This window comes from Rhincodon typus, chromosome 21, assembly GCF_021869965.1.
Source record: "Rhincodon typus isolate 14 chromosome 21, sRhiTyp1.1, whole genome shotgun sequence".
In the NCBI taxonomy this organism is placed as follows: domain Eukaryota; kingdom Metazoa; phylum Chordata; class Chondrichthyes; order Orectolobiformes; family Rhincodontidae; genus Rhincodon; species Rhincodon typus.
Genome location: NC_063352.1, coordinates 10,785,936 through 10,813,446, shown reverse-complemented (window position 1 = coordinate 10,813,446; position 27,511 = coordinate 10,785,936). Strand labels below are relative to the sequence as shown.

Genomic DNA, 27,511 nt, shown 5'->3' with positions numbered 1-27,511 from the left:
GAATGAAATTCAGATGTATTTAGCTGTTCTGGATAACTCAACCCTTTTCATCCCAGGAATCAGTCAAATGAATCTTTCAAATTGCCTGTAATGCCAGGATATCCTTTTCTTAAATATGAGACCAAATCTGTACGCTGCTCCAGGTGCAATGAATAACACTCTGTACAGTTTTAAAACGAATTCCATATTGTTAACTTCAATCATTTAGCACAAAAAGCCAAAAATAAATTTTCCATGATTACCTGCTGCATGTGAATGCTAACTTGCTTGTGTATGCACAAGAACACCCTCCGGTTTTTGGAGTCTGTCTTCATTTAAATCTGCTTTTGGGTTATTCCCAGTTAGCCCCTCCCAGCACCCACCCAACTCTTTCCCCCCCGCCCCAAAAAAAAAACTGGAATTCTGTGTCTTGGTGTTGTCAAGGTAATTGTTGTCCATGTTTGCCACTCGCCATCTTCTATCTTGCATTGACTCCTTCAGTTTTCTTGTATCGCCTTTTGGCTTAGACAACTTTTTATTTCCTGTTCAGCTATTATTGCATTGAATAGTTTTGTTTGGTTGGGATAGGATTAGAATTGCTGAACCAAAATGTTGAGTTCTGTTCGTAAGATACAAGATCTGCTTGTGCTTGGCCTCCAGTGTCCCATGAAAGAAACACAGCAAGATTCTCGTTCATTTCTCAAATCCTTCTATGGCCTTGTGGTATAATTCTATGTGGATGGCCTTTTGCAGAGCACACTCTGCTTTCCCTTTCATTATCTGTTCCTGTATGGTTACTACAAAAGTTTCTTGCCTGCACTGTCTGATTCCTTCGTGTCTTTAACTTATTTTGTTCATTTATGGGATTTGAGCATCGCTAGCTCGGTCAACGTTTATTGCCCATCCTTAATTGCCCAGAGGGCAGTTAAGAGCCAACCACATTGCTGTGGATTTGGAGTCACATGTAGGCCAGACCAGGTAAGGATGGCAGTTTCCTTCCCTAAAGGACATGAGTGAACCAGATGGGTTTTTTCAACAAGCAATATTTAGGCTGAAGATTGAGTGATTTTTAAACTGTGAATTGGAAATGTAGAAAAACTTATGGCAATGAAGGAGGTCATTCAGCCCATCATGTTTACACCAGTGATAAAGTAACAAACTAACCTAATTCATTATTTCTATGATTATAATGTTTCAAGTCTATTTGTAAATGATATCTACATTGTTACCCTTGTGATCATTCTGCGACATTCAAGTAACCAATCAGGCTTCAGTTCCCTGAAAACTACTTGAACACAATCTGCGTTCAGAGGCGTTCTTCTGCCTTCAAGTTACTTTCCATAGCACAAAAACTATCTCTCCAAACATAGAAGCATCCTTCTTTCTCTAACTGCTGGCCCCATTCTGTGCTTAAAACTACTGTTGCTGCTATGCTCTTGAGAGAGATTGTTGTCCGTGCCAGGATTAAAAGTTTCTTGTTGACTTGTATGAATGTTTCTTTAAGTAATCCAAGACACCAATCTGAAATAACTTTGAGTTCTTGCGAGAAAAGCATAGCAAAGTTTGCTATAACAGTGATAGAAGAACACTTTGACTACTGTCATGTGAACCGAAGCCCATACCTCACTACTTGTGTGTCTCCGTGGCTAGGACCAGTACATTCATCTTTTATTGTTGTCTTCAAGTGTAATTTGTTTATATTGTATTCAGGTTTTGATCTGTAAGTGAGCTGTTTAATTTAGTAAATACTAACCTATACCATGAACCAGCCACATGAGCATCTTCATCGTTGGGTTGGTAGGGTACAGATTGTCATCAGTTTCTTCAGTTACTTGATTTGTGACTGCTTTACTGCTTTTCAACAATATGATGGGCATCTAAGAATTAACCAAAATAATGTTGGCTATTGTGTTCAACTAAGGGTGGATTCATTCTGCAGCTGGTAAGGAACAAATTTGACCCTGTAACACTAGAAATAAGCTCTTTGCTGAAGCAAATTGAGTTTTCAGCCAAACACTAAATAGAGGTTTTTCTGGATGGAACCCAAGTTACACCTACCGGAGTTGGTCAGACCAGCAATCTACTTTGATATTTGCAAGCGACTCGCTTGTTTTGATTGGACCACATTGAGAATTTCCCCTTTGCCATTTGACCTTATAAAAGGATTCATGTTGGTAAAGTTGTAGCTTTATTTGCTTTATGGAATCTAATTACTTTTGAATGTGTTGAATGCTGAAGGCAGTTGGGCTGCTGTATGACATCATGAGAAAGTTGTTCTGGCACAGGAGAGGTTGCAAAGGTGAGAATATTAAGCCTAACTTGATAAGTATTGGCCTGTAAAATATGTATTTTGTTAAAGGAAAGATTAGGCAACTTCATTTACTACGCATGAAGGTTTCTTGTGCTTCTGAGTTCTTCCCCATTACTGTGGTATAAAGAATTGTTTTCTTTGTAGACAGTTTAGAATGAGAATGATGGAATGTGGAGTGAATTTATTTCACAATACAAGATTTAAGTTTATTACTGCTCTTGGTTGTTGGGGTCTTAGTTTGCTGTTTGCCTGCTGTTCTTCAGCTATGAAAAGTAAGTGGATGGGTGTAATATGGAACTGTTTACTCCAAAGGTTGAGATTTCAAAACCTGGATTTTATTTTTAAAAGCCTCAATTGGAACGTTGGGAAGCCATTATGATGTGGTCAAGGACATAGAGGTGAAGATGTTCCTCTTTCACTTCTTTGAACCTACTCCTTTTCCATTGGCTACAAGTTAAGTTCCAGCACAATAAAAGAGCTAGTTAACTGATGTTTGTGAACGGTACTTTCCAATTACATATTTCATTCTAATAAAACAAGCCTAGTTATTAATTATCTTTGTTTAGAGCTAGCTAAAACAGAATTGCCAGTTTGGAATGCAATTTTTCTTGAAGTGTAGAGAGTATGTATAGAACTGCCAATGTAAATGGAGTCAGGATTTAAAAATGCAAAAATGTTAGAAGCTTCCCTTAAGTACAGGAAAAATGGATTTTTAAAATTTAATTGTCCACGGGATGTTTCACTGCCTTTGCTGGCATTTATTGCCTGTCCCTCATTGCCCTTGAGAACACAGTGGCGAGCCACCTATTTAAACTAATGCAGTCAGCGAAGCGTTGCTACATCCACAGTGCTATTAGGAAGGGAGTTCCAGGATTTTGACCCAGCGTCAAAAGTGATACAATTCCAAGATGGGATGGTGTGTGGAGATCAGTTTGCAGGTGTGTTGCCATTGCCCTTCTAGATGGGAGAGGTTGAGAGTTAGGAAGATACTAACAAAGGAACCTTGGTAATTGCTGCACTAGATCTTTTAGATGGCATGCATTGCATGTGCCAGTCAAGTGGTCTGCTTTGACCTGAACAGTGTCAAGTTTCTGTAGTCAAGAAACATTTATGGCCACATAGTCTTTTGGTGTCTTAGGATTTTAAGTTTGAGGGAATTTGATTAAGTAAAGCATAGTACGGCAGTGGAACCCAAATTTTCTAGTTATAAAAATTAATTTTGTGATGAAATGCAAATAAATTTTTGCTTCATTTAGTTATGTTAACTGCCTTCCCTGAAGCAGTGAAGTTCTTGAAGGGGCATCTTTCTCTGCATGTCCTGTACCGTATGGCTGTAATTCAGATTCAAGCCTCGGTAGTGAGTGTCGAGAAGGAATTTGACTAAGACCCTTTGCTGCCAAGATCATTCTTGACATTACCAAATGCTTGTGCATACAACTAAAGCAGGTGTTGCTAGATAGCAATCACCAAACAACTCCAACTGTTTATATCTCCTCCAAATTTAGGAGATGAACACAGTTTTAGTACTTTAGGCGTTGGTCCAGGTGTAGTATAACACCACAGAACAGAAAGAACACTGAGAGAATGTCAATGTCCTCACCTTTTAAAGCTCAACTCGTATGATAATCTTAATGAAGTATCAATAAATTGAAATTTGGATCTTTAAACTTGATTTGCAAATTTTGACAGCCAGGTGTTTCATTTGGATCTTCTGTCTAGTACAGGCAATGTCTGTCAACAGCATGGTCATAGAAACAAAATTCTGTTCATTAAATAACTTAGTTTTTTGAATGTTTAATAGTTTCTTGAGTTGATTCAGATACTCACTGATTGCAGAGAATGAAACGGCACCTTAATGTGTTGATATTTTTGGGGTTCCTTTAAGTCCCTGATCAAGTTCCTATAAGTTTTATGTGTTGACAATCTTTGGTTTGTATTCAGTGACCAATTGTGCTTTTGCCTTTGCTGTTTGCCAGATGTTCGCAGCCTGCTGTGACCTTACCTTGGATGGACCTTAAGCATTTGATGCCAGTACTGGATGTTGTAGATCCTTTGTAGCCACCAGAGCCTGTTTTCATTGCGTAATTTCCAGCACTGGAGAGCTTGTGCACCATTCTGCAGAAATACTCGTGAATATCTTGTCTGCTGGAAAACTGTCCTGTTGTCAAAAATGTCCATACTTGGTTCATTTCTGTGTTGGTTTCAATCCCGGAGCTCTGCATTCTAAACAAACCATGCTTCCATCTACAACTTTGAGTCAGTGCTTCAAGAAGCAGCTTGAGAATGCATTTAAAGCAGGTGTCACCATTTTTTAGTCTCTGGATTCTGGGACTTAATGAAAATACCAGAATTTCAAGTGCTTGGGTGATAGAGAATATGTCCTTGTGCATTATAAACTAGTGCTTGTTGGCAACAACTGAGATTTATAAAACACTACAATACAAATTATATCACATGCTCTGCACTGAATGATCTGTTTAGCTTGTGACTGAGGCTAAACCATTGAGAGGGATCTAACAGGATCTGAGCGTTTCCATTGCTATTTCACCTGATCTAGAGCTTACTTAAAATTGAGCAGCCAATTTGAGAGCCTTGATTGGTTTGTGTGAAAACATCATGTATTGTCGTAAAAGTTCACCTAAACTAGTCTGTTTTATTTGACACCCTTTTTTTTAATGATTGGAATGACTAATAAAGCTTTTTCAAAGAGCCGACGCATGAAATTGGGACAAATGACCACCATTTGATCTATAAAACTCCATGAAAAAATATCACGTAGACTAAATAATAGTTATTTCAACAACCTCCAGCATTGCAAAAGTAATCTCAGGTATAACCTTAGATTCTTTTACTGGTTATGCAAAATGTTGACGAGAATTTGAGGCCAGAATAGCCATCATTAGTGATCCAGAAACACCGTACACTTGGCCTTTACATCCTATCCAACAATTGTCATCCAAGTATTAGGACAGGTTTCAGATGCTGTCTTTAATTTGGGACTGGATGTCAAACTTTCTGTCTGTCAAGGACTTTCTCAGAATACTTGAGAGCTTATGGCTTAAAGTCCAAAGGCTTATATACATTTAGACCATAGATACCAAGTTCTAGTTTCCATGTCTGAGAAAGCAAACTACTGAGTTCAATCCCTAGTCTGTGGTGACAATTTTTTTTAACTCGTGCATAAATATCCTTTGATCGTTCACCTCAGGAGAATGACTCAATGTCCAGAAGGACTGTTTAGAGATTAAGTTTTCAAGTTTACCCAAAAGGCTAAATCCTTTTACCCTTGCTTAGTGTGGAAGAACTGTTATGTTGAGTTCTGGCATCAGGATTCAAACCGAGGTTGCAAATGATCTTAGCTTGACTATTTCCTAGTAATGGAAAACACTAAACCTGGCAAGGTTTTAGCAATGGAAACTTCATGCTAGGTGGAAACTGTTGATGCCTCTTAGAGTATCATACTCCATCTGAGCTTAAATCATGTTTAAATGGCCAGTTGTTTTGTCCAGTTCACTTAGCATGAAATGGGCTACCGAGACCATCTTGAAGGGGGAATTTTGTGATGGAGCACATGATGTACTTGAGCTTCACAAACAGTTTTAGGCGAGAGACATCTCTAGCAATATGGAGATAACTTCTAGACGAACATATCATGTTTAAAGGCTATTTACACATAAAGGCAATTACGTGAAATAATATTAGTGTACAAAGCTGGGCTTATAAATACTTAGAATGCTAATCTTTTTGGTTATACTTATGCTGATGTCAGGGTGATTACCAAGTTAACCATGAGTTATGTAGTTAACTTAGTCTGAATGTAATTCAGGTCAACTTGCTTATATCTTGCTATCCTCTTTGTTGTTTTATCTCTGCTGTCTGGAACCAAAAGTTGGTTTGTGCTCTGGTTGTGCTGGTTTTATAGATGTTCACTTGAGTTCCATGGAATAGCACACAATGCAACTATGAAGTGATTTCCACTTGTCATGCAGGCTTGGAGAAAATCTCAAATGGAGCTCCGTGAAAATTATATACCACTTCCATTGATCTATCAACAAACTTCACGTGACTCCTAAAAGTTGTTGGATGCTTTCTTGCATAGTTAAAGCCAATTGAACATGCATTCAGTGAATTGGACTCCTTGCCCAGCCTAAGTTAGATGTTGTCGACAGATGATAGTTTGTACAAGAACTTGCTCAAGCAATTGATCTAATATTTTGTGATGAATATCTTGGAAAAGTGCAGGTTTTTGAAGGTGTCAGTGTATATAATGGGTGTTCGTGGATTTCTAATCTTCATTTGATAAGATACACGAATAAGACTGGGATTGGTGGGGTGAATAGAAATCATAGGCTGGTAGATGTTGTAAATTATGTTGAAACATCATTTTCAGTCATGTTGTGACACCTTTGGGACAGGAAGGATTTAAACCTGGACCACCTGCTCTAGAAATATGGACACATTTGCTGTGTCACAAGACCCCTCAGATGAGTGCATTTTAATCGCATGGAATCTGGGAAATGCTTTATAGAGATCCTTTCATTACTAATAAAAATATGAATTGGTGGTGCCTATGTATGAGAATGGTATTGAAGCTTATTGTTACAACCTTAAATTATAAATTAAACTATGGATTTAAAAAAAAGAATTTTGTGGGGTTTCGGAGCCTGATTAGGCCATTTGACCTCTGTACTGCTGCACCATTCAATCAGGTAATGGCTAATTTCATTGTGGTTTCAACCCTGCTTTATTGTCCGCTCCCTGCATGACTTGACTCCCCTGTCTTCCAAGAATCTACCTGATTCTGCCTTGAGTAAATTCAATAACACAACCTCTGCCACTTTCTGGGGAAGACAGTTTCACAGATGAACAACCCTCTAAGCATGCAATACTAAGCTCTGTGGCTGCATAACAACTCTGGAGCTCCGCACATGCGGATGAGTATGCCAATGAATGGCTTCCACTTCCTGAAGCCTCTGACATAGATGGACCTCCAGGTCTGCCCTGCAGCAGAAGAAGTTACAAGAAACGTTGCTAGCAAGGATGGCGATTGTTACCTATCCCTAATTACCCTTGAAATGAGTGACTTTCAAGGTATTGTGGTGGACAGTTAAGAGTCCGCCACATTGCTATAAATCTGGAGACACATGTAGGCAAGGCCAGTTAAGGATGTCAGATTTGTTTTGCAAAAGGAAGTTATTAAACAACTGGGTTTTAAGATTTGAAAACTGTCATGATTACCATTACTGGGACTAGCTTTTAGATGTATTAATTGAATTTAGATTGTTAGGTATCATGCTGCTGTCTGAACCATATCTCCAGGGAATTAACTGGGGCTTTGGTTTACGAATCTAATAGTACCACGACACCACCATTTCCTCCAGGTCACCAATTCTAAACTCTAATGGATACAGGCCCAGCATGACAATCTTATTTTCAAAAACTAAACCATTATCCCAGGAATGAGTTTTCTGAACTTTCTCGTAATTGTTTTGATGCAATTCCAAGCTATACCAAAACCACACATACTGCAAGATTGCAAATGCAGATAAATAGGTTATGGCAGATATTATGTTCAGTGTAGTAAATTTTGTATGAAAGAATGATATAAATGGTAAGGATATGGAAAATGTGTGTGTTCTGGACATAGCCAGATTTACATGTTTAAGACAGGCGTACAGACATAAAGGGCTAAATAATAAAACTGCTTTTTGGGTCCTAAAAGTACAAAGAAAAGAAAAAATGCAGTTTTTAGATTAAGAAAAATCAAGCCAAATAGATGTTGAAAATCTGAAATCAAGAAGTGTCTATTTTGATGAATGATTTAAAGTAAGAGGCAGGGAAGAAAACTGTTCAAAAACTTGGCAGACTTTTAGTATTACTGAAAGGGGACACTAAGTTCAAACTTTTCATTTTGCATTCATCAGGGATAGGACACAAGAAGCCAGACTTGGAAAGGAGCGCTAGTTTGTACAACCTGAAAAGAGGGTGTTGCTTGATTGGACTGTTGTTGGCATGGAGATGGAGCAGGAATATGCATCTGCCAACCTTGGTGTACTTGCCTTGATTTGAGAACTGTGACATCTTACACAATGATTACCTTCAGCTCAGTGGTTAGCACTGCTGCCTTTCAGCGCCAGGAACCCGGGTTCGATCCCACCCTCGGGCAACTGTCTGTGTGGAGTTTGTACATTCTCCCCGTGTCTGTGTGGGTTTCCTCCAGGTGCTCCAGTTTCCTTCTACAGTCCAGAGATGTGCAGGCTAAGTTGATTGGCCATGCTAAATTGCCCGGTTTTCAGGGATGTGTAGATTAGGTGGGTGAGAGGAGAATGGGTCTGGGTGGGATGCTCTGAGGGTCGGTGTGGACTTTTTGGGCTAAAGGCCCTGTTTCCACACTGTGGGATTGATCAGATCAACACTCACTGCATGTATCTTGCAAATTCTTGAAAGAGCCCACCACAAAGTTAGTTGATGTGATATTAGTTTCAATGCCTGTGGCTGCTGTATATATAGTCCCACATTTTTTCAACAGCTGGCCGACTGTGTCAAACATGTTCTGTTGACCACTGGCAGTAGACTAATGCTCAACAAGATCATGTTTGTAAGCCTGTAGACACCATGTCCATAATTTGATGCGATTCTACGCTGGGAATAAATTATTACAAATTATACTACTGATAGTAAGATCGATAATGCTAATTATATTGTTGATTGTTAAATAATCTGTCCTATACTAGGAATTGCATTGGGAGCCACTTGAATATTATGGAATTTGTAAACTTGTTCTTTTCATTGGGGAAAATGTTATGAAAACTGCCACTGTTTTGCTTACCCAATGGCATCACCCTGATCAATCTGACTACGTACCTAGCCTACGAGCTAAGATTCAATGTCGTCTGTTCCTGCTGGCACTCCATGGCATTAATGGCTCAACCAATCAGCACCATTACCTTATGCTGCATTAATTTGTGCTCCTTTCTGAAGTCTTGTTTATTGCATTCTGTTTCAGATGAGACCAAAGTGAAAAGCTTCAACTTCTTTTATCAATGTATGTGTTCTGTGTTAATTATTTGCGTACCGTTTGGATTTTGGGAACATTATCTTTGTCAACATTGTATGCTGTTGTCAGGTTGTTTTGATTATTATCTGTCTCTTAATTCCATTAATCCCTTTCCTTCCTCGATAAGCTGTTCAGCTTTACTGCCTGGTTTTGATTAAAAGATGATCAACTTTGAAATATGAAACCTAACTTTTCGACAAATCTGCATCAGGTCGGCCAGTTGGGCTAGAGGATATTTCTGGGAAATTTGTCAGGAACTCATTGGAGCAATGGAAAGAATTATATGAATACTTTTCAATAGGACAGACATTTTACTTCTGAACAAAGGTTCAATCTTGCTTCCACAGAAAGAAAAAGTAAAGGAAGCAGATACTCGTGGATATCCTTGAAGGAATATGATGAGAACTGTTTTCCCTGTTGAATTAATAACCAAAGCATTGAGACTTGATCGTTAAACAAAATAAAGATGCACATGTATAACCTTTTTGAAAAATCAGCGATGAAAGGAATGGCATGCATGTTAGAAAATATTTAATGAGGGTCATGCAAGAAGCTGCATTGTCTTGAGTAATGTAGCTGCATGAATAAACATTAGAATAATTTCACAATAACTTCATGTTAGAAGCCATAATATTTAAAAGATTAAATACTTGGAAAACATGGACAATGAGTAAGGTAACAGGATTTGAAGTAATAGCATTGATGAGCAAGAGACTGAATTTCAATAATTGTATACTTAAAAAGACTAATGACTGTCTTGGTGATTAATGTAACTTGTTGAATTTTGCACGGTTAAGGCAGTCTTTGAGGGCAGTTTTGGAATTCCTGTCTTAAATTGTTTCATTTGCCTCAGGAAGTTAGTGTTGGAATTTTGTCCTTCGCATATTATTGTCCTGAAAGGGAAGTATCACTTTGATCAGTGCTTTACTGTTCAATGTAACAAACCAAACATTTGCCCAAATAGGCAGTTTGCATTTGGCAACAAAAGCATTTATAAGCCCATGACACAGCAAACTGACTAAATAGGCTGTAGGATGTATTTTGTTGTTTTGGCTGCTTTAGAACCATCAGGAAAAGTTGTGCTTTTGATCTGTTATGTAACCATAATACACAGTGCAGTTGCTTTTTTTGTCACTGTCTGCAAGGCATCTGCGAGAAATAACTTAAATGTTTTCACATTGTTTTTATGTAACATCTAAAGCCAACTGGTGCTTTTCTCCTTAGCCAAGGTTTAATGATGAGAACATTTCTCTGCACTTCTCAAATTATGGCTACCAAATAAATTAGATTTAGGTGGCATGCTATTATAGCACTTGTGCATTGACTACACTCCAGTTGCCATTCAGTTAGCCGTTGCTGATTTTTCAAATTAATTTTGTTGCGATTTATCATTATTATCACATCTGCAGGCAAACCCTGCTTCTTTGTGCCTGGGATGAGTCTTGCAACGCACACAGAGATGGCCCCTTCTCTTCACAAAGAAGCAGTCCTTGGTTGATTGTCTGAACCAGAAGTTTACAGCTTCCAGCGCAACTAAAGAACTTGACACTGGGCTTAACACCGAGATAAATGACACAAGTACTGCATTGTCTACGATTCTGTCATTCAATTCGGATAAGACATTTGAGCTGCTTTATGTAAAAGACCCTAAATGCTCTATTTCAAGTCTGTGGAGCAAAATGTGCATGGGGATTATCCTCTCTCAACCACCAAATATAGAATAATTATCTCATTTACTGTTGGTTTTGTGTGCACATGTGTTACGTTGTACCTAAATGGCTTAGACGTTTACTGATAGATCTCTTCCAAGTTTTCTTTCCTTGGCGATTACTACAAAGCTCATTAAGTGCTCGTGTCTATAGTTGGATGAATGTGAACTTAAGTGTCAAGGAAGCTGCTTTGTCAGAATAGGTGTGTATGTTTTTGAGTGAAATATAGTGCAATCAGACCCAGATGTCTGTTCCTTCTACCTGAAGCTGGAGCAAGTTTCTGGGTTATGCAGGAGTTTCTAACTTTGAAATTTGCATAGATCTCTCTGGAAGTAAAAGGGCAGAATCCTCTGCAGTTGTGCTGCTGGTAGCGCAGCACGTTTTCCAGTCGTATGATGCCCCCCATTTTTACCCCATGTACAAACATCGGACTAGAATTATGTACTCTTGTTAATTCTGCGCAAGTCAACTAAGTTCCGTGTGATTCTGTTCCTTGTAAATACCGGCAAGCATTGTTTGAGGTTATTGATGTTTATAAATCTAGTGCAGGTACTTATCATGTTAGCTTCTGTAAGTTGTACTCTTGCATGAAGATTTCTCTTCCTCCCATAATCTATACTTGTACAGCCCAGTGTTGTAAGAGGAAACCAAACCGAAGTAGTAAGACGATTCATGTGATTGTTTTCCCTATTAGAAGCCTGCCAGCTCAATCTGGAATTTAATGCTTTGCTGTACTTATTTTACTGCCTGTACCTTTTTATGGAGCTCCAGTAGACAATTTGGCCCTTTGAGCCATCTCTGACTTTCAGTAAAGACATGGCTGATCTGTTTTGTGTTCTAAATTTCACATTCCCATATATCCCTGACCTTTTGATTCCCTTGCCTAACAGGGGCTCATGTACTTCTGTCTTAAAAATATTGTGACCCAAATCCGTGAATATCTGAGGCACAGTCCCAAAGTAACAGAGGCCCTGGGGTAGGGATACTCCTTATGGCTGTCTTAAACGGGTAACCCCTAATTTTAAAACAGTACCTCCTAGTTCTGGACTGACGTACATAAGGAAACATTCTTTTCAAGTCCACCTTCAAGACCATATGCAATTAATCAAATCATGTTGCAATAGAAATGAGCCCAGTCTGTCCAATCTGTCTTCATAAGACAACTTGCTCATTCAGTGATAGTAGGAACTGCAGATGCTGGAGAAGCTGAGATAACAAGTTGTAGAGCTGGATGAACACAGCTGGCCAAGCAGCATCAGAGGAGCAAGAAAGCTGACGTTTCGGGCCTAGACCCTTCTTCAGAAATGCTGTCCTTGCTCATTCAGTTATCACTCTTGTAAGCATCCTCTGACCTGCTTCCAATCCATTTAAATCTTTCCTAATTAAGGAGAGTAAATAGATGATGGTGGTACTTGTTTTTATTTCAGAGCTGGCATTGATGAGGTCACGGTATTGAAAATTTTTCCTTAGTTTGTTAATAGCCTGAGAGTTCAGAAAGTTGACATTCCTTCTAGACTGGACTCGGATTACATATGAAGGAGCTGCTGCAATAGGAAATTACTACTATGCAGCATTTTAGTACTATTTGCAACTTTTCTGCATGGCCGTTCTTAGAAGTAAATTTTAAGCAGGAATAAACCACTTTAGTTCACAAGCAAACCAGGTAGTGGCACAATGACTAACTTGGTGTCCTTGTATTCCTTATTACTGATTAAGTGTGATAGTCTTTTTTTTGTTGTTGCAACACTATTTGCTTTTTGAAAAGTGAGCCCAAAAATGGCTTTTGGTTTTCCCCTTCTATGATTGTGATGTCTTTCATTTTCATGACTCCTTTAAATTATAACCTTATTACTTAGTGATTCAAACACACAATGCAGCTATGATCTACAGTTTATTAGGGAAAACATCAAGCATAGTGCCCTAATTTTGAGTAATGCTTATAGCATAAATTCTGCAGTGAAAACATGTTGTATTTAGCAGTAATGTATTAATTTTTTTTCCAGCTGGGGATGCAGATGATCCCCCACGAATCACACCAAACCCAATCATCAATGGTAACGTAGCAATGGCAGATGGACACAACAACACAGAAGAAGACATGGAAGATGGTAACATTTTGTTTTTTAATCTGTTTAGCAGAGAAGGAATCTTTTATTGTTTGGAATTTCTAGTCTTAAACTGGGCTAGTATCCATTTTTCAAAAATGTGTTCCACAATGGTCTGCTGGTGAAAGTTGTAAATTGAAAACTATGTTTCTGGAAAATGATTCAAACATGAAATGGAAACAATATTTTTATCTAAAATCCAACCAATGGCTTTTTGCATTTATGGCTTAAGTTTTGTGTTGAATGAATCTTTTGCATATCAAAACAGTGATGGCTATGCTAGAAATGAAAATACTTTGTGTCACATCTGTTTTAAGGATATTTAAATGCCAGATTACACAGCTAAACTTCCCTTCTCACTCCCTCTCTGCCAGGTGTTTTAATGTCTGTAGATTGCTTATGCAGCACTCATTGCTTTGACCCCCACACATGGGTGCTGAATCTTGATAGCTTGGTGTGGACTTTTTCAAGTCATTTCATTGGACAATATTGTAACATGCAGCCAGCTGTGAAAAGATGACCATCCATCTACTTTGACTTTCTTTCTTAGTACATTTTCTAATCATTTTCTCTTTTTAACATAAGAGGACATAACTTTCTGTCAAGGAATGTACTTGAAGTGGGTTACATGAAAATATTCCCAGTTTAAGATTCATAATACTACATTGTGACTTTGAGTTATTTGCAAATGTGCTAGGTCTTGTTGTTAATACATGATGCAAAATGCTGGAGTATGTAACTCAAGGCTCTGCAACTGGTGTTTTTGATAGAGAAAAAACAATTGTTTGTTTAACCGCGTAATATTAAAGGTGGAATAACTGGAAACGTTGAAACTACTTGTGCATTGCTGAAATTAGTTTCCAGTAGCTCCTTAATGAAATCTGGAGACAAGATGATCGAATAGTAAGTTTTTAAATCTAGCAAAGAAGTTAGCTCCAATTCCATTATTGAATTACGTAGAGGTTTGAATTAAAAGTTGGCAAAAAAAAGCAGATTTTTGAAGACATTTTATACATTGCCAATCTCGTATGCCAACTAAAAAATTCTGAATCAAGATGGTAAATATGAGTTCAAATTGTTTTGTTTGTGGTGGCCGAACTGTTTCCTGTTTAATCCTATGTATGCAGTAGTGATTATTACAATAACTTTGGATGCTTTGATACCTATTGTGAAACTTAAGATTGAAGTACAGTTTTGATGTCTAAGGTTTTGGAGTAGATCTGTAGCTCAGGTTGTGGGTGTTGAGGTTGGTTGGCTCGCCGAGCTGTTTTGTTATTCCGCAGACGTTTCGTTAACGTGCTGGGTAACATCCTCAGATGTTACCTCAGAGAACCACGACTTGGACTGGGATAACACCAAGATCCTGGGACAGGCTAGGCAGAGACAAGCATGAGAATTCCTGGAAGCATGGCAATCCACGGAGCAGGCTATTAATAAACATGTTGAACTCGACCCCATATACGTTCCACTACGGAGGAAACCCGGAAGTGAGGCAATCCATCGCAACGGACCCCAGAGTTTAAAAACTAGGCGGGAAAACACACCGACACTTCATCAAAGGCTGCACTGAGGATGTTACCCAGCACGGTAACAAAACGTCTGCGGAACAACAAAACAGCTCGGCGAGCCAACCAACCTCCATACAGTTTTGATGAAAATGGGACTAATAACAATGCTGTTGGTTATATTTTGCTAAATCTTTCTTAAAGACCAGATTTATTACACATATTCTCCTCCAGATCAGATATTCTACAAATGAACACTTATGGGTTTTATATGCCTACGCAGCTAAACGGAAGATTGAGAATTGCACACTGTTCTAGCAAGATGCCTCCCCATGGGGTAGGTGCTCTCTGATTAAAAATCCCGGTGACAAGGAATTTTTTTTCCTACTTGGAGCATGTTATGAGAGTTTCCTCAATTCTTCCTCATTCATTCAACTTCATATAAGTAGGAATTTCAGTTATTTGGGAGAAGAGGTGGAAAAGGGAATGAGCATTTGAAGAAATTCACCATAGCCGCTAGCATTTTGGTCAGATGATCTCCCCTTCACTGATTAAGACTCTGTACTTCCCTTGATGATTTTTTCGTGGTAATCATTTTTGTTTTGCTCAGTTATTCATTGCAGGATGAGATTTAGTGTGGATAGAAATCTGCAAAAATGCTTTTTTAAAATATAACTATTTTAAAATTGTTTTCCCTAAGCTGATGCTTTTCAATATTGGTCCCTCATGGCCACATTAGTGGGTTTGGTTGTCACGCTGAATTTAAAATCCATGAGATTAAGGGTTTCCTCTCGAGTCAGACGTTTTAGCCTATCTTCAACTATGCGCTGTTTAAGAAATGTCAAACTTGTGCTAATTTTTTTAGAAAGCATTCCATGTAATAGTCATTTATTGAATTTCAAAGTCAGAATCCTTCCGTTAGTGGAAAGTCTGCAAATCCAGGTCAGGCAAGAAGTTGGGTTAAAGCAGGGAATGCATCTGAAAGATGATATGGCCCACTGTGGTGCTAACCAAACAGAGAACGTTGAGTTCCTTCCTGCATTATCCAGTCATCTTCAACAGGTCACAAGTCAGCAAAATTTCTTGTTTTGATATCCAGGCAATTACCCAGTTTTTGTTCCAATTAAGCAGTAATGCTGTTGAGCTGCATTTGGGCATTGCACAGTTTTTGTGGATGACGTGATGGGATATGGTGCTTTCAAATTTGGGGCATCAGCGCTACTAGAATTTATAACCCACATCTAGTGATGCTTACGGCAAGTACAGCCACTAATAGGAAAAGCTTATTGAGTATTATTGTTGATTGCAAGGGGAATTAAAGAGGGGAAAAAAAGGAGCGGTTGTGCTTCAGTTCTGCAGGACATTGGTGAGACAAAATCTGAAATGTTGTGTAGTACTGGCTTCCTTGTTTGAAAAAACAGAGTTAACGTTTCCGGCCTGGTGACCTGAGGAAGGGTCACCGGACCTGAAACGTTAACTCTGTTTTTTCCTTCACAGATGCTGCCAGACCTCCTGGGCTTTTCCAGCAACTTTGTTTTGTTCCTGATTTACAACGTTCACAGTTCTTTCGGTTTTTAAATATTTTGGGAGTTAGTTCGCAGAATATTTACTAGATTAATACCTGGAATTGGCAGAAAGTCTAAAAAGGAAAGGTTTGATGGGCTCAGTTTGTATCGGCTGGAGTTTATAAGAAGTGACTTCATTGAAACATGAGACCCTGAGGGGTCTTGACAGGGTGTTCTCAGGTTTCCTGTTATAGGAGAATATAGAGCTGGCATTAAGTTTCAAATAAGAGGTACCCAATAAGATTGGGATCAGGAGAATTTTTTCCTCAAAGGGTTATATTTTGGGACCCCTCCTCTTTTAAGGTGATGAAAGCAGCATCTTGGAATTTTTTAATTAAGTGTGAGGTACGTTATAGATGACAAAGAAGGGGGAAGGTTATCAGTAGGTGAAAATGTGGAGTGACTGGATTAACCACAACCTTATTGAAAAGCAGAGCAGGCTCAAGGGCCTGAGTGATCTGTTCCTAATTTGTGTTCATAAATCTTCTAAATCCGGTAGTGAGTTGCCCTCCTCAGTAGCTGTTGTGCATGTAGTGAAAGTGTTTTAAATGTTAGGAAAACATTACAGAATTTTGACCCATATGTTTTAGGTCAGGATTGTGTGTGTCTTGGATGTTCAATACATTCAGCCATGTTCCTTTTAGGTAGGAAAAGTAATAGGTTCTCTTATTGAAGAAGCTTTAGCAAGTTGCTGCATTACATGCTATGAATGAGACATATGTCAGTGGAGAGAGAGTATGTTTGAGCACAATTGATTTGTCTGACACTTGTGTGATGTTGCTGCTGCACCTGCCTGACCAAGAAAATAATAGTTCGTAGGCTTAACCTTTAAAAATGAAAATGGTAATGTAGTGGCTTTGGGGAGTCAGGAGGTGAATGTGTAAGACTAAGTCCAACACATTGTTGAGATAATTTGGTTTCTTAGATACTCCCATTTCTTTTGAATCATGACCATCAATAACTGAGGATGTAAACTTAATAAATACATCAGCGAGTAGCTTCTGTACAATTTCCATTTTCCAAACTGCTTGTATTTTTCCACGGTATCTGTGAATGTCTCTCTCTCTCTCTTTTGCAAGCTCAGCACTGTGGATGCAGTGGCTGAACTGTCACAGCCGGTCTGCCAGTGCCTCACGTATTGGAAGCTACCTTGAGCTGTTTGAAAATCTGCAGTCTTTAATCAAAATACTTCAGTGGTCTTGAATAAATCATCAGGGTCACAGCATGCAACATAAACATGGGAAAACAATGTGAGCTGCTATACCCGTTACTAAAACTGGTGAAAAAAATGTTGGGAAAACTAAGGCAATCAGTATCTGTGACCTCTGAAACTGAACTCAATTGCCATAACTCTGGGGTTCCATACAAAGATATAGTTAGTTACCTAATTTACCTCGTACATTCTGTACGACATTAGTTGTGCAAGACAAACCTTTGCTGTGGACATGGGTTTTCATCAAGATCTAAATGATCCAGTAGGGGTAAGAAGAATGCGTTTTATTTTTCTTTGGGTCTTAGCCAATAACTTGACCAGGACCACATGTTTCAGCGCATCAGGTGAAAACAGTTAAGAAGATTGTATTTCACTTGCAAAGCTTAGTACTGTTTTCCTCCTTAATTTTGATATCACCACAATGTACAGAAGAGGGGTGACAAGTGACTACTGTAATAACCTGGATTATAGAAAGAAATTTCAACCCAGGAAGGTAATGTCTCAAAAACACAAACACGAATATCAGAAGAATGCAGAATAATTGAAGAGAATTTGTATTCTGCCAATTAAAAAGGAGTATAAATATATTAGGCAAAACAAGAGCTTTGGCAACATCTTGCAGTATGCACTTGTTTGCGCAAATGATTGGCTGGTAAGTAAATCTTAGGAGCTTGCATATGTTTCTGTAATTTTGTCATCGTGTATTTAGCTTCTGATTCTTCTCTCCCTATTAGAAAAAGATGATGTCTCCATGTATATTTGTCAGTATTCCTGTAAGTGATACCTCTATGGAAATGACTGCAAATTACCTGATTTAAAGAGTAAAGTACACGATAATAATAACTCCCACTTCTCTAAAGGAGGATCTTCCACACAGACATAAACCACCCACCGTCCTCTTCTGTTCTCTAACTATTTCATTTTAGCTCGGCTGTTCTTAGATCTACCCGCAAGTGGTGCATGCAATCTTCAATATTCCATTTAGTTGGATTGGTGCAGATTAACGCTTGTGTCTGTGAAAGACTCTCTCTGGAGAAATGGTGAGTTATGACAATGTAAAATATTCCCTTCTTTATTTGATTAGGTTATGACTGAAGTAATGCTGGACTCAAATGTAAGGCTTACATATAAAGAAAAAAAGCAGACATAGAATTGCTGTATTTTACCGCTGAATGTTTCTAAGTGTTCAATGATGAGAAGAGGATTTGACATAGGATTTGAAATTAGTGGTTCATATTGCGTAGGTCTGCCTGATAAGTTAGGAAGTTTCAGTTTTGTTTTAGTTTTTTTAACATGTTGCTTGCCTATCTACGTTAATAACCAGAGAAATTGTTCTATGGTTTAAAAGGCTGCTTAACTGGAAGTTGAGACCAGAAGAGCACAATTCACTGTGTACTGTTCATGTCAGTTGATTGATTTATTCTCATTAAACAAAGCTAATAAATAAATATGCATTCTTGTTGATGCAACAGGGGGACTAATGTGAATACCCATCCTAAACAACTTTTTTGGTCAATGTTGCATGATATATGCTTACATTTGGTTAGTATAGTTTATACTTTCACTTGTGGGATTGGCTTTGTTGATTGTTTGCCCTTTGGAGCGGTGAAAGTGTTGTTGCAATTTCTTGACAAGTTTCACTCAACTGCTATCGTTTTTTAGTCTGCAGGACTTCGATTTATTGAAATCCTTGACCTGTTTCATCTGATATGTTTCATTGTTAGGACTGCCACAAAGAAGTTCTGTTGCTTTCTAGCAGCTCTTCATTTTCCAAACCTTTGACTCTCTTTTTAACTCAAACTCGAATGGCTGCAAAAAAGATAGACAAGTTGAGAGTGGGCAAGAATGTCAATGAATACAATATGGCAAAGTTAAACACCCTGGGAAAAGTTTGTTGAGAGGCTCCTGGATGTAATTACAAATGTTAACATGCGGGTACAGTAAACAGTTAATGAAAGCAAATGGAATGTTAGCAATTGTTACCAAGGAATTGGAGCGCAGCATTACCAAATCTTGCTAAAACTATACAGGGCGTTTGAGATGAAAACTGAAGTCAGTGTATTGAGGTTTGTTCTCTTAAAACACATCTTTTACTTAGAGTGCACCGTATCCATTAGACTGGTTTGCGAGATGATAGATTAACTTGTGGGGAAAGTTGAAGAAAACTAAGCATGCATTGCCTCGAGTTTGTACGGATCAGAGCTAAATGTAAAAAATCTTCAGGGGCTTAACGGTCATTCTAGAATGTAGGGTCATACCCTCAGAATATCAAGGGTTTGTGACCAGGTGCTGTGGCACTAATCCTGCTGCTGGGAAGATGAAGCTGCAGGAGGGCTTTGGAGGTGCAATTATTGTGCCCATAGCTCTGTGTCGGAATGTCCAGGTTCAAATTCCACTTGCCCTCGTCATACATCATGATGCCTCTGAATAGGATGATTAAAAATATAGAGTTTGTTATTCAGGATAAGATGTCAAAATTCTTCACTTGAGCGTACAGATTGTTGGAATGACGCTGAGGGATATTGGGTTGAGGTGGAAGACCAGCAATCACCTTGAAAGACCAACTCTGCTTTCATGGCCCATTCATGCTCCTTTTTGTTTGTGCATGTTTTCTCAGCAGTATCTTGTTCATTGTCCTTGCGTTAATCCTTTATTTTCACTTCAGCATTAAATAAACTTTTATTTTCTTGCCTTGAATCGAATCTTGTTTTAACATAGAGATTGCAACGTGGATTCATACTCCTTTACTGTAAGATTCTTTATATAGCCTTAATGAAATATGGTGTCATACCATATGAGAGGGCTGATCAGCATGAGCTTGGTCAGAGATGCAAGGTTAAGGAACTTTGTTTTGAGGACGTAACCAAGAACATTGAGGGCAGAGCAGTAGATGTTGTTTACTTGCACTTCAATACAGCCTTCAAGGTTCCACATGGTAGACTAATTAGTCAAGTTAGATCACATGGGATTCAGGGTGTGCTTGTCAATTGGATGCAAAACTGGCTTAACAGCAGGAGACAGAGGTGGTGGAGGGTTTTTTCAGCCTGGAGGCCTGTTCACAGTGGTGTTCCACAGGAATTGGTGTTGGGTCCATTTTTGTTGGTTATTTATATGAATGATTTCAGTGATAATATGGAATTGCATGGTTTGTAAGTCTGTGGATGACAGCAAAATTGGTGGTCAAGTGAAGCAGGTTATCTAAGATTATGAAGAGATTTTGATCAACTGGGTCAGTGCGCTGAGGAGTGGCAGGTGAAGTTTAATTTGGATAAATGCAAGGTATTACATTTTGGTCAACAAACAAGGGCAGGACTTATAAAATTAAAAATTGGGCCTTGTGTCGTGCTGTAGAACAGAGACACCTCGGAGTTCACATAGAATTCATTGAAGCTTGCGTTGCACATAGGAAAAATGGTTAAGAAGGCATTTAGCATGGTTGCTTTCATTGCTCAGACCATTGAGTATAGGACGTTGCTGAGGCCTGGTTCTGGAGTACTGTGTCCAGTTCTGGTCGCCCTGTTAGAGGGAGGATGTTATTAAGCTAAAGAAGGTTCAGAAGAGATTTAACAGGGTGTTGCCAGGAATGGAGGTTTAGAGTTATAAGGAGAGGCTGGATAGGCTGGCACTTCTTTGACTGCAGCATAGGAAGTTGAGGAGTTGATAGAATTTTATAAAATCATACGGGGTGAAGCTAATGTGAATGACAGGTGCCTTTTTCCTAGATTAGGAGATTTCAAGACAAGGGGACATATTTTTAAGGTGGGAGGAGAAAAATTTTAAAGGCATGGGGGGCAATTTTTTTTTTTACATAGAATAGTTTGTGTGCAGAATGAACTGCCAGAGGAAGTGGAGGATGCAGATAAAGTTACAATGTTTAAGAGTCATTTAGATAGATACATGAATTGGAAAGGTTTGGAGGGGTATGAGCCAAGTGCAGGTAGGTGGGACTAGTTTCATTTGGGATTATAGTTAGCATGGACTGTTGAATCGAAGGGTCTGTTTCCATGCAGAATGACTGACTTTTCAAATAAGAAAGTGAGGTGGAGAAGATTAACCATGTGAATGGCCATCAGTAGTGGAGCTGTTTAAAATTGGGGCTTCTCAAGAGTCTAAAGTCAGATGAGCACTCACATTTTGGAGTGTAATGGGCATGAATAAGATTAGAGATGGGAAAGGCAAGGCGATGGAGATATTTGTAAATGAGGATAGGAAGTGTTGTATTGAGATGGTTGTGTACCTAATGAAGGTCACCAAGCACAGACTCTGCAGCATTGTTTACCGTTCGTTTTAGGGACTCAACTGAAATTCCTTAACTCACGTTTTCTCACTCCCAGAATCTGTAGATTCTAAGTCTAAGGTTATTGAGGAATGGAAACTAGACTTAATTTATTTTATCTTTACTGATGATTCTTATTGCACAATGAATCTAGGGCTGCTTACGTTTTTACAGTAAGATTAGAGAAAGCATATGCCTATGAAGCAAAATCCGAAGTTTCCGTATTAACCTAATTCCCCATTGATCTAATTCCTCTTTATTTCTGTAACTTCTGTGGAATACTGCTAGTAAGGAGAAAAATAGATAAGCGATTTTGTTCTTGGAAGAAAATTATACCATCTAGTTGCCTATCAGCTGTTGGTAAGATTTGTCCTGAGCATGGCTGCACCCTCCCTCCTGGACGATTGATGCCTTGCATATACAACCTTTAGTAGTGTGATGCTTTGACTGAATACTATGATTAGATGGTATTTCAGATGTTGTTTGTATCGGTACATGTTTTGGCCCTGTTAAGGAGAGCGAATGAATGGTTTGTTACAATAAAACAGGTTACCCACTTCCTGAGTGTTTCACTGCAAGAGTTTTGTGCTACAGTATGTACCTGCTTGTTTGTGTATGGAAGTTTAAGATGAGGAAAATGTTATCAACAGTGGGTATTGACTTAAATTTTTCAACCTTTATTTCCATTGCCCTTGATGGGCCTCATCCAGATTGACAGTACTGTCCTGCAGTTGTGTTTTGGCACTCCATTTAGCAACTTAAAGCAGCCTCTTGGAAGAGCAAAGCCTTACATTAAGAAGCATAGGGAAAGACCATTTAACACCTCATGGTGAAAAGGTTAAGAGAATCTGTATCCCGTTCTCCCTTTTTTTCCCATGCCAGTATTCTGTTTTTTTTTGAAAAAGAACGAGGAAAGCTTATCTATGGTAAGTAATATGTGGACAGCAGATAGTGCCACTGTCATGTACTCCTCATTTGATTTAAGTAGCTGCTCCTGGATGGTATTTTGATATGGATAGTTCATAAAATTGGTGAAGAGTGAGTGTGTTTTATCCTTAACTGATCTGCATTACTGTGTACTACCTACCTGTGAGTTGCCTGTATTTGTTGGCAAATTTGGTTCTTGAGCAGCAAAGTCCGTTTGTACCCCACAGTTCTCAATAGAAAATACTGTTTGGAGTTGTGGAGAAGCTTTCTCAACTTGCTTCCCAGAACACAGTGCAGGTGCACAGTGATCTGAAGAGCTGAAACTAACACACGTTTTAGAAATGTATACATGTGTCAATGTCCATTTGTAACTGAAATTGTTCGCCAGAAAAAATGCTTTTACAACATGCAAGAATGGTTGTTTTGCTAGTGAAAATTTCCTCTTTTTTGTTTACCTCAGTCAAATAGTTACAGAGTTGACTTGGAATTCTACCAGCACTGTGGAAACCCCAGATTAGAATTGGGTGCCATGCAACGAAGTATGGTAAAATTGATTTTGGCTTTAATGTGAAAATTAAAATTCTCATTTATTTCAACAGACACCAGCTGGCGGTCAGAGGCGACATTTCGTTTCACTGTGGAACGGTTTAGTAGGCTCAGTGAGTCTGTGCTGAGTCCTCCATGTTTTGTGCGAAACTTGCCATGGAAAATTATGGTGATGCCTCGCTTCCATCCTGATCGGCCTCATCAAAAGAGCGTCGGATTTTTCCTACAATGCAATGCTGAGTCTGATTCCACGTAAGTAAGAGTTTACATTTTTTGTGAAGATTACGGATTATGATTGCACGTTATTTTGCGCAGTTTGGGGAAAAGTTGCTTGCTGTACAAAAGCTTCTAGGGTCTTTTAATGGGTCAGGTTGTGGCTTTGTTTCAAGTGAATGATACTCTCAAATTTGCAAGAAACATGAAATACACTGAACACTTGGGGAGTGAGTGATAGATCAAGTAATTAAAACTTAAATGTTATGCAAAAGTACACAAATCATTATAACTTAATTTGCTTGGGAGGAATGCAGCTGGCAAAATATTTGTCCTAGTTGAATGATTACAATGAATAGGCAGTTCTGTGCTGAATGCGTGCTAGAGATCTATAGCAGTACCTGTAAATATAGCTATGCATTTGTGAAGTAGCATCTGAATTTAAGGGAGTTAAAATTAAATTTTCAACATTAGACCCTGCTTTTTAAACTGGGGATCTTGCTGAATCACTTCAAAGAGCATTGAGTCAGTTTTGTAGTTTAATTGGGCTCTCTATCGGATTGGTTACATGTAACAAGTTCTTTTTACCCAAAGAACCGTTGTTTTTATGATCCTTTGGCTGTGCTTTTTTAAGTTGGTACTAGCCCCAAAGTACCAATTGCTTTGAGTTCAGTTTGTGAAAGTAGTATGATTTTGAACTGGGCATCTGGACTGGTGATTTAATACCATAATGAAATAAACTGTACTCGGAGTGCAGAATCTTGATTGACCTTTTGTGCTTCTGTTGAATAATGTAACACCTGCAATTTATAGTTTGTCTGTGAATCATGCATTTATTGTTTATTTATGAATTTACTCTTGGCTAGAGTATGAATCTTCTAATTACAAAAATTCTTCATTTTCCTTTTTATAGGTCATGGTCCTGTCATGCCCAAGCAGTTTTGAAGATAATCAACTACAAAGATGAAGAAAAGTCATTTAGTAGAAGAATCAGTCATCTTTTCTTTCACAAGGAGAATGACTGGGGTTTCTCTAATTTTATGACTTGGAGCGTAAGTACCGAAATGTAATTGGTTTTGTGATCAAATGATTTTGTCTTCCAAGCCAAGCTGCAAATATGCTATGTGTTTATCTCTTTTATTTCTGTAGGATATAAGGATGTAGGATTGCTTAGGAGAGGGGAGGGATAGGAGATAATTTAGGCAAGCTTAGCCTAGTACAAAACTACTGCAGTGTGCCTGCATCAGACCTTAACATTGAATTACCCTTTTTGGAATATTCTCATGTGACCTTAAGCTTGCTGCGCCATCATTCATTTAGCACCTTCCTGCGTAATTGAGGACCCCCTATATACTCTCATTGGTTTATCAACTGAGTGAACAGGAATCTTCGTGTATTCTTCCTGTATTCTACCAAATTGTGAGAAAATATCGTCAAAAGCGATGCTTAGTTCAATTTGGTGTTGCCTCGTGTTGATTTTTTAAAAAAGGTCATCAACGTCAAATCAGTAGACTCTTGCACTAAAACTTTAAAATCATTCCAAAGCTAACCTAAATGGAAAGAAGACATTTCCATTGCTTTAATCAAATGGCTTTGGATCTCCTCTTTCCAAACACTGAAGTGTGAACCATGTTACTTAACTATGAAAAGTTTTAACGTTGAGCAATTGCTGTACGTACATAAAGATAATATGCCCTTTGCCCCTTGATAGTTAATCTTCAATCAGTATCTGATCCCAGTCAGTGCTTCCACATTGATCTTTAAGGTTCTTGAATTATTTGCTGTACTTGATGAGTCAGTTTCTAATCTCCTCCCTTAAGTCTTAAAACAATTGAGGTATTGTTTTCCCATCATTTCTATTAATCTACAACTTCTAATTTGCTGCATATAGTTACGGGGAAGATGTATTCTTTTGCATAACTCCAGTTGTACATTTTCTCTGCCCTTTTTTAACCTCAGATGCATATTTCAGCCTTTTATTGTCCTTTTGCCGCTGAAAGCTTGAAATAATTTACATCACATTTGTGAATTGATTCTGTTCCTCTATTTTAGATACTTGATGCGTACCTTCCCTCCACCCCCATAAACTATGCTTGTAAAAAAAGCTACTTTTCAGTCATATATCTTTTTGTTTTGATCTGGTACTCTAAAGGTCACGGATATCAAGCCCATCACCCAATTGACACAGAACTGCAGAGTTGTTAGAGTGCAGACGAAGACTATTGGTCCATCATAGAGAGTCAGAGTCCTACAGCACTGAGACAGGCCCTTCAGCCCAAATTGGTCTGTGCCGACCAAAGCATCCGCCCATGCAAACCTCATCTCCCTTCACTTGGCCTACATCCTTCTAAACCTTTGCTATCAATGTATTTGTTCAAGTGCCTTTACATGTTGTGAAATGTACCTGCCTCAACCACTTCTGCTGGCAGCTCATTCCATATGCATACCACCCTCTGTGTGTTTAAAATAAAATTGCCCCGCAGGTTCCCATTTATTCTTTCCCCTCTTACCCTAAACTGACGGCCTCTAGTCCTCGATTCCCCAACCCTGGAAAAAAGACACTCTGCATTCACCGGATTCATGGTCCCAGCTTGTCCAACCTCTCCCTCTAACTCAGTCCCTTGAGTCCTGGCAACATCTTTGTAAATTTCATGTGCACTCTTTCCAGTTTAATAACATCCCTCCTATAGCAAGGCGACCAAAACTGAACACAATACTCCCAAGTGCGGCCTTACCAATGTCCTGTACAACTGCAACATAACTCCCCAACTTCTGTACTCGGTGCCCTGACTGATGAAGGCCAGTGTGCCAAAAGCCTCCTTCACTGCCCAGGCTACCTGTGACTCCACTTTCAGAGAACCGTGCACCTGAACTCCAAGGTCCCTGTCTTCCACTACACTGCTTAAGGCCCTACCATTCACCATGAAACTCCTACCTTGATTTGACTTGCCAAAATGCAACACCCGACAGTTATCTATATTGAACTCCATTTGACATTTCTCTGCCCGCTGCCTCAGCTGATCAAGATCCTGCTGCAATTTCTGATAACGTAGAACAGAGGACAGTACAGGCCCTTCGGCCCACAATGGTGTGCCGACCTGTTATCCTACTAGGATCAAACTGCCCTGCATGCCCTACACTATACAGTCATCCATGTGCCTATCCCAAGAGTCGCTTAAATGTCTGTAATGTATCTGACTCCACTACCACTGCCAGCAGTGCATTCCACGCACCCATCTCACACTGTGTAAAGAGCCTACCTCTGACATCTCCCCTACACCTTCCTCCAATCACCTTAAAATTATGCCCCCTCATAATAGCGATTTCCGCACTGGGAAAAAGTCTCTGACTATCCACTCTATCTATGCCTCTCATCATCTTGTACACCTCTATCAAGTCACCTCTCATCCTTCTTCGCTCCAATGAAAAAAGCCCCAGCTCCCTTAACCTTTCCTCCATAAGACCTGCCCGCCAGTCGAGGCAGCATCCTGGCGAATCTCCTCTGCACCCCCTCTAAAGCTTCCACATCTCTCCTATAATGAGGTGACCAAAACTGAACACCATATTCCAAGTGTGGTCTAACCAGGGTTTTATAGAGCTGCAGCATAACCTCGTGGCCCTTGAACTCAATTCCCCTGTCAATGAAAGCCAACACACCATATGCCTTTACAACCCTATCAACTTGGGTAGCAACTTTGAGGGATCTGTGGACGTGGACCCCAAGATCCCCCTGTTCCTCGACATTGCCAAGAATCCTGCCATTAACCCTGTATTCTGCATTCAAATTTGACCTTCCAAAATGAATCACTTCACACTTTTCTGGGTTGAATTCCATTTGCCACTTCTTTGCCCAGTTCTGCATCCTGTCAGTGTCCCATTGCAACCTACAACAGCCCTCCACACTATCCACAACTGCATCAATCTTCGTGTCATCAGCAAACTTACGAACCCACCCTTCCACTTCCTCATCCAAGTCATTTTTAAAGATCACAAAGAGCAGAGGTCCCAGAACAGATCCCTGCAGAACACCACTTGTCACTGAGCTCCAGGCTGAATACTTTCCATCTACTACCACCCTATGTCTTCTTTTGGACAGCCAAATTTC

At 39.1% G+C, this 27,511-nt stretch overlaps 1 protein-coding gene across 2 annotated transcripts in view; it reads left to right on the top strand.

Moving 5' to 3' along the window:
- usp7 (ubiquitin specific peptidase 7 (herpes virus-associated)) overlaps positions 1 to 27,511 on the top strand; it is a 92,519-nt gene that overhangs the window by 8,163 nt on the left and 56,845 nt on the right. For both annotated transcript variants that reach the window (XM_048609360.1, XM_048609359.1), the window contains exons 2-4: positions 13,060 to 13,164; positions 23,247 to 23,445; positions 24,320 to 24,458. In XM_048609360.1, coding sequence (XP_048465317.1) covers positions 13,060 to 13,164; positions 23,247 to 23,445; positions 24,320 to 24,458 — 443 coding nt within the window. The remainder of the gene's footprint in view (positions 1 to 13,059; positions 13,165 to 23,246; positions 23,446 to 24,319; positions 24,459 to 27,511) is intronic.